General features: G+C 42.1%; 1 protein-coding gene across 1 annotated transcript in view; it reads left to right on the top strand.

Annotated features, from left to right (window-relative positions):
- Window positions 1–7,861, top strand: part of map4k5 (mitogen-activated protein kinase kinase kinase kinase 5) — a gene marked incomplete in the record, with an annotated part of 29,138 nt that overhangs the window by 17,868 nt on the left and 3,409 nt on the right. The window contains 17 exon segments of the mRNA XM_035673480.1: window positions 912–956; window positions 1,044–1,086; window positions 1,204–1,414; window positions 1,541–1,564; window positions 1,694–1,779; window positions 2,201–2,242; window positions 2,496–2,580; window positions 2,678–2,757; window positions 3,466–3,526; window positions 4,071–4,073; window positions 4,327–4,441; window positions 4,709–4,767; window positions 4,979–5,082; window positions 5,361–5,538; window positions 6,016–6,084; window positions 6,181–6,273; window positions 6,594–6,664. Coding sequence (XP_035529373.1) covers window positions 912–956; window positions 1,044–1,086; window positions 1,204–1,414; window positions 1,541–1,564; window positions 1,694–1,779; window positions 2,201–2,242; window positions 2,496–2,580; window positions 2,678–2,757; window positions 3,466–3,526; window positions 4,071–4,073; window positions 4,327–4,441; window positions 4,709–4,767; window positions 4,979–5,082; window positions 5,361–5,538; window positions 6,016–6,084; window positions 6,181–6,273; window positions 6,594–6,664 — 1,369 coding nt within the window.

The following is a 7,861-nucleotide window of genomic DNA, read 5'->3' as shown; positions in this document are numbered from 1 at the left end:
CAAAGCAGTCAGTGTGTTCTGTAATCTGATAGCCACCGTTGACAGAGTGTAAATAGATTTTCTTATGGGTGCTCCTCACTGTCTCTCACATTAACCTCACTGGAGCTAACCTGTGTCTGTGCATGAACTCACTCTCCCCATCTGCAGTTTAAAATGTTGCTTTGGCTCCTTCTCACGTGTCCATGTGCTTTTGACTGTTTTTCTCCCTCCACCTCTCTCTGTCCTCTTTTGGCTGTCGGCCTCTCTCTCGTCTTGTCCCTCCAAGGAGCCTTCTCAAAAGCGTTGAGGACGAATTGTTCCAACGGTAACACTAACCTTGTGTGCTGTACTACCCTATGCCATCCACTCCACCCCTCGCTTGGTCCCCACCCTTTTCGCAGTGAGATTTAGCACCCACCATGTCCACAAATCAACTCTCCCTTGACACCCCTCCATTCAACATGTGTGGTGTGATCATAGCCGTAGATTCAATCTGTGCATATTGCTTCATACATGAGCCGCAGGCAGGTAGAGCAGTGTTACGTAGAAACATGCACGGGCTGTACAATAATGTCCGTTGCTGTTTTAAAACCTGTGTACTGATAGGTGTCTAAATACTTTTGGCACCCTTCTAAGAACTTTGTAAAAGCCCTAGGCTTCGAAGCTAGATTTCTAAATAATAAAAGAAAGAGATGTTTGCTTGAAGTAAAAAATACCTTTAATTCAGCTCTAGAAATGTATTTTTCCTAGTTTCCATCCCATGATGCTCACTAGTGATCAGTAACAGAATGAAAACACCCCCGTTCTTCTCCTTAGAGTCATACTCTCTTTATCTCTAAGTAGGGATTTTACATAAACATTTGGACCATTAACCTGAGCTCTGATGAGTCTCTTTTTTTTCCCGCACTGATTACTGTGTCTGTTTCCTGCAGGGGACACATGGCCCATCTTGAAGATGCCTTTGAAGACGTGGAGCTGTGAGTGATGTCAATACATTAAGATTACATCATAGACACAAAACATTTATTGCTCTAGTTTCTAAAAAAATAATTACTCCATTTCAGGTCAACCCTCAAGCCAGGGAATCCTCCTCCTCTGCCCCCAAAGGTGAGACCCAAAATCAAGACGTATTTTTTTTTAACTGTATGGATTTTTGCAATTATGTACAGCAATTAACACCAAACTGCTTTCACTCTTTCCCTTTACCACCGTGTCTCCTCTCAGCCACGATTGAACAGCTCATCAGAGGAGCTTGGCCTTAACGATGAGAGGTCTCTGACGGTTCGGAGGTTCCCTAACTCTGAGAACGGACCAGGCCAGGCGGTTCGCAGACAGAGCACACCTGAGCAGGGCAACAAGGGGGAGCACTCGTCTCCAGATTTCCTTTCTGCCAGCGTCAGCAGCCCCGGCCTTTTGTCTCACGCCTCTGATCCTGGTGAGTCTCACTGTTTCTTTGCTAATTTGTACTGTCTGAATTTACAATATATACTGTTCATACACCTGTGTCCTTTCTCTTTAATCAAGTGGGTCTCTAATTGAGCTCTTATTTTATTTTTACAAGCTCTCAGTAAATCTGAATGTAAAGGTAAGGGAGTCTGAAGTAAATGTGTCTGATCTTTGCATTTAGATTCTGCGTGGCTGACAGTCATTATTGATTAGTGATTAATAGTTGTGCCTCAAATGTTATTTTCATCTACCTGCTCTCTCGTGACAGATAATGATTCAGATGACAGTGTGAATGAAGGCAGTCCCAAGCCACCACCCAACCGACAGCACCGGAAGGAGAAAAAGGAATTCCCTGTAAGTCTGAAGATATTCCACCACATGTTGCTTTGCAATATGTATTTCAATCATCCACACTTCTCATCTTTAGTTACAGTGGGTTTTAAAGGAAAATCTGTGGTCTAAGAGCCTCTATTTTATATGTGGAGTGTCTCCAACTAGCTGGCTGACTTTGCACTGAAACCTCAAATATGATGTTTTTCCCTTGTCAGATCCAAACACTGACCGTTAAAGAGGGAAATTTGGCATCCGCTCATGTTGAACATTTAATTGACTTTGACAGAACACAATAGAAAACAGTCCATATTGTTTTTTGTTCAGCTCTTTGTTAAGGCAGGAGCTAAATTAATCAGCTAAATTCAATTGAATTGTCGCTGCTTTGTCTGTGTTCTGCATTGACATTATTTTATGTTTTTTTGTTTCCTCTGCTCGTCCTTAGAAACCAGCTATCAACGGTCTGCCTCCCACTCCTAAAGTACTGGTGAGTGAATCATCTGCATTGCACATCAGTCTTCACTCTTCCCTGCTGACCTGGTTTCATGGGCACTGTTATTAAACTCTTTTTCTGCCCGGCTGCTGCTGTGCATTCAGTAGATATTTGGGGTCCACAGAGCTTTCTGCTTTGTGGTTGCTTCTGCTCAGCCCAGCTCCAGCTCATTAAACCCTGGCTGACATTTTAGTGCTACGCTGAGCCAGACACTGCCTGTTCTGAGCCATGTTGCTTTTCATTTCAGATGGGAGCCTGTTTCTCTAAAGTGTTTGATGGCTGTCCCCTGAAGATCAACTGTGCCACATCATGGATTCATCCTGACACCAAAGGTATAGCTTCATGCAACAAGTGTGGTACACAAACACACAGAATTAATGTGTTTTAATGAAGGACAATGCTTAATTTTATATATGTCTTGTCTTCTAGATCAGTACCTAATCTTTGGGACAGAGGATGGCATCTATACGCTGAATCTTAATGAGCTGCATGAAGCCACAATGGAGCAGGTAACAGCAGTTAAAATCAATCTAAAAACAATTATTAGAACCAGTATTTGTAATAAAAATGAGTTACTGTTAAACTGTGTGTGTGATGTGTGTGTATATATATATATATAAGCCCCGTACCCCCATAGTTACTGCTACTGCCTGTCAAACATTCTGGCACAACACAGTTTAAAGTGATAACATTTGCAAATTTACCACTCAATACATTTTTAGGCCTTTTTAATTATTGTGTGTCCTTAATTTTATGATCTTGCTGGATGAACTGTCATTGGCAGATTTTGACAGCAGGATCTGACAGGAAAATACTAAACAGTAAATGTTTTAAAAACATGATCTGTAACACCTCGAAATAGTGTTGTTATGCTCTTTGGCCCTGGAACACCCGATTACTACTGTAGGTAGTAAGCTAGCTAATGATTGCAGCTTATAGTAAAGCAGACAAACTCACGGTTGAATCCATTATTTACATATTAAATGACACCTTTTTGTGCATTTGGTTATGAAAAAAACCTTCCATACTCTTCAGAAACAGAGTACTGCAGCCCTATACAAAGCGCCTCGACTTTAAGCTATGATTAGACAGTTTCTGTTCACGGGAGGGAAACAAAGGGTCATTTGATGTTATTCCACTACTTCTCCCTCCCTCCTTTGAGAACTAATGTTCAACTTTATGGCCAATGTCCCATCTTTGTTTAATTCCCTATTTAGCTGTTCCCGAGGAAGTGTACGTGGCTGTACGTTATCAACAACAACCTGATGTCTTTATCTGGTAAGTAATGGAGTTATCACAACCTCCTGCTTCACTGGCCACTGTCATAACCTACTGCTTCTTTGTTCTGTGTTATCTGGCTGCCCCTGAGGGCAAGACAGTCACTCCATATCTGCAGCCCTAAAATAACTGTTTCTTTTGTTTGCCATGAGAGAGCCGTGTCCTTGTAGCACAGTGACTCACACATCTGGCTTCACAGCTCATATATGTTGATCTCTATAGGTTACAATGTATACTAGCTGCAAAGGCGAGTGTAGTTTTTTTGCTACGTTTAAACAGACATGCTATTTGTTGTCAGAAAACTCAAAACATCTATCATTTGAAACCAAACTGTCTTTGTTTGGCTGACCTCGTCGCCGATAGCCTTTTCTCGGTTTAACTGTTGAGTATGGGATTACAAAGTGCGAGGTCTACTTTCGGTTTTACCTTCAGCAGTTTGCCCCTTGGTATACTTAACCTCTTTTCTCTTCTCCTCTTCCCTTGGACACTGTCCATCCTGCTCTCGCCTGGCTTGATTTGATATTCTACTAACTGGCTTCATCAGAAGGTAATCATGCTTCACATCATCATCACACTTCTGTTTTTACCCCTATTCACATCTAACCTTTCTACATGTAAGGGCTGCTTCAGAATTTGTTCAAAAGATCACAACTATGTTTAAAATATTTATAGTGTGAAGAAAGTTTACTCAGTTCTTGTCTGTCGTGTTTAAGATTACTATTTTGGCTTTGATTACTTCTACACTATACACTGTTTTATCTCATAAAGCTTATGATTAAATATACTCTGTTCTGCTCTAGGGAAAACCTTCCAGCTGTACTCCCACAATCTCATCGGGCTGTTTGAGCAGCTGAAGAAGCCCGGCTTGGCTGCTCAGTTCCAGACTCACCGCTTCCCAGACAAAATTTTACCCAGGTGAGACCCACACCTCTGAATCTTTTCATCTCTAACCACACGTTTCAGCAGCACTCCTGTCACTTTTGTGATAAGGTCACAATTCTTAAAGCATGTTGCTAAACTCATGCTGTGCAGACTTTTTGTTCTTCACTGTCTACCATCATGATAAACGACTGCAGTGGCAGAAAAAAAAGAGAACCACTGGCCAACTTCCCCGATTCTAGACGTCATCAGCTCTTTCAAGATTGTGGTCACAACAACTTGACTGTTTTTTTTTCTCCTCAGGAGGTTTGCCTTGACAACTAAGATCCCTGACACAAAGGGCTGTCACAAGTGCTGCATTGGTGAGTAACCTTTCCCTCCCAACCACTCGTTTTTATTTACTCCCCCTTCCATCATATTAAACTGTGTCAATACACAAGGAACATCTCCACACAAAGCATGCCCCGTTTACTTTGTTGCGATGTTTTTGATCTTGAAGCCCTTTATGACTTTTAATTTTTTCATTAGTGGACATCACTCAGTCGAGCTACACTCTCCTTTTCTATTTCACAGTGAGAAACCCATACACAGGCCACAAGTATTTGTGTGGTGCGCTGCAGTCTGGGATTGTCCTGTTGCAGTGGTATGAGCCCATGCAGAGGTTTATGCTCATCAAGGTCAGTTGGCTATTTACTTTTCTCATTGTAGACATTACTGTTCTTCCACAAATGTTCCTAGTAAGACTACATGTTTTTACTACAAGGTTGTAGTATATATTTTTTCTTCCAAAGGCACATCTGTTGTAGCCATGTAGTCCCAAGGAATGACACTACTAAACTGACTGAGCTCCTTGCTCCTGTAGCAAAGTGTCAGTAGCCTTATGCTACAAAATACATTTTCAGCATCAACAATGGGAGCACCATTGACACTAACCCCTGTGTTCTTCCTGCGGCAGCACTTTGACTTCCCTCTTCCCAGCCCACTGAAGGTGTTTGAGATGCTGGTGGTCCCAGAGCAGGAGTATCCTCTGGTGTGTGTGGCCATCAGCCAGGGCACAGAGCCGAGCCAGGTGGTCCGCTTTGAGACCATCAACCTCAACTCCTGCTCCTCCTGGTTCACAGAGATGGGAACAAGTAAGTCCAGCATGTAGAGACAAACACCATGAATTCAATACAGAGACACACCATAGAGACTTTGTAGAGATATGGTGGAATACATTACTTCTGCACAAACCAGTTTGTTTATTGTCAGGAGCCTCCACAGAAAGCAATGCAGCCTCACTTCTTTATGGGTTTGTCTTTGGTATCATGTGAAATACAGCAGTCTGTTGAACGGGTTTTGTGCAGTTCGAACAACCAGGCACAACATACGACACACAACTTTCTGTTTACTCTCATCTATTGAGACCTAAAATATTGTGCTATTGCTTCCTCTGACCTTAAACAAATCAAACTCTGGAACAGGCCAATAAAAAGGTTTACTAAACTACAGTGTTATGTAATAACAGTATCTAATAAAAAAAATGGTATTACTTCTAAGAACTACATTGCACATGGTAGATTGTTGGAGATGTTGGAGGATTGTAACTGTTGTATTTTTCCTTCCTGCAGCTAATCAGCAGGTGGATGCAATCCATGTCACCCAACTGGAGAGAGACACAGTGTTGGTGTGTTTGGACCGTAAGTACAATCTCTCTTCATCAGCTTCAGTCCAGATATAAATATTTATGTTCTGTAACATCATTCTCACAGACATTTTATTATTTTTCTCCACAGAAAATTTGAAGATTGTTAATCTCCAGGGCAGACTGAAGTCCAACAAGAAGCTGGCATCTGAGCTCAGTTTTGACTTCTGCATCGGATCTGTTGGTAAGCTTTTAGACGGCTGTTGGATTTACAGTCTGTGTAAAGAAATAGAGGTACATATACATATGATTCTGTGTGAGACCGTACAATGTTTTAAATGAAAATTCAATACCTTTTTAAAGGGAAAACTCCCAACATGAAGAGCTGAAAGGTGTACAGAAAAAACTAGTTGTATATCTGGCAGAGTTTCTTATTGTATTTACAAAAGAGCTTTTTGTCAAGTCAAACCGAACTGTTCCACTTAATCAAGTTGGCAGTGTTTTCAGTGGCTGCATTGACCGTTATGCACTGACACATGGCCTCTTACCTTTATCTTCTGACAGTGTGCCTTCAGGACAGCGTCTTGGCCTTCTGGAAACATGGCATGCAGGGAAAGAGCTTCAAGTCAAATGAGGTAAAATATCCCATGACCACAACAGTTGCGTGGAACCTTAGAATAGAAATACTTTCCAGTCGTTGTATTGAAAAACAAATTCACAAAAGCGCCTTGGTTTGATACTGCACCACTTAATTGTTGTGTATTATCTTCACTTCCAAGCTTGTACAGTTTCCAGTCTTTACAAATAGATGACTTTTTTAACTGAACATGAAACTAATTCAACATTTTAAAGCTTTTGCTCATTTAAAATCAATATTAATACCAAACGGTCAGTATCAGTTTTCATTGGTTGCCAGTGACAACAGAGTAGAAACTCTGAATGCACTGTTTGTCATGTCTTGTTTGTTCTACACGTGAACAGACACTTCTGGCTCTTGTCAACAAAGACTGAGTGCAGGCTGTTTATATGCGTGGCTACATGCTGTAGGTGATCCCAGGATTAGACCTCAGGTGGAGCCAGACAAAGTGTCTTTGTGTCAGGCCGAGGTAATGAATTTGTCCCCCTTTCACAGAGGGATTCCATGTTAACCTGATCACGAGTCGCGCTCAGCAGCAGAATAAAAGTTCAAGAGATCGCAGGGAGGTGAAGCATTCTGTTTTTATGAAAAGTGATATGGCGATCAGGGCCACCCTTTTCAAAGCTCGTCGTGTCAGACGTGGTCCCGCGGCACTCGGATGAAACAAAAGGACTGTTTGCCGAGTACGAGCCCAGTCCAGCTTGACAGTTCTCCCATAGCAAGGATTTTTGAAATGTCAGCGGCCATGCAAAATTCATGATCAATCATAAACGAAACCCGTCACACAACAGGGAGCAGCACTAAATAATTCAGCCTTTGTCTCGTTATGATTCCTCTCAAAAGCGAAGGCATTCAAGGGGGGCAGGACTATTGATCCGTGCCTGCTTCGGTGGGTGCTTCTCTGAACACCCGAGACCTTGTTCTCGTTTAGACTTAAACAGATCAGATCTCTCCCAGGGCCAAGGACTTACACCTAGCAGGTGTCACACGCCGACTATCTTGCATCTGTCGACAAGTTTTCATGACTTGTTAACACGTGAGAGTGTGTTTTGAAGGGGCCCTTGTCTTTTACGCTGCATAGTGTCAGGCTACATCTTGTGACTAGAACAGGTAAGCTCTGGGATTGTACACAGAGTCCCTAGAGACAGCACTCAGTTACCCACAGTCCGTCAAAAGACATATAGACATTTCAGTT

The sequence above is a fragment of the Morone saxatilis genome, unplaced genomic scaffold (assembly GCF_004916995.1).
Source record: "Morone saxatilis isolate NCDOM2014 unplaced genomic scaffold, NCSU_SB_2.0 Contig3, whole genome shotgun sequence".
NCBI classification, from domain to species: domain Eukaryota; kingdom Metazoa; phylum Chordata; class Actinopteri; family Moronidae; genus Morone; species Morone saxatilis.
This window is presented reverse-complemented; position numbering and strand designations above follow the sequence as displayed.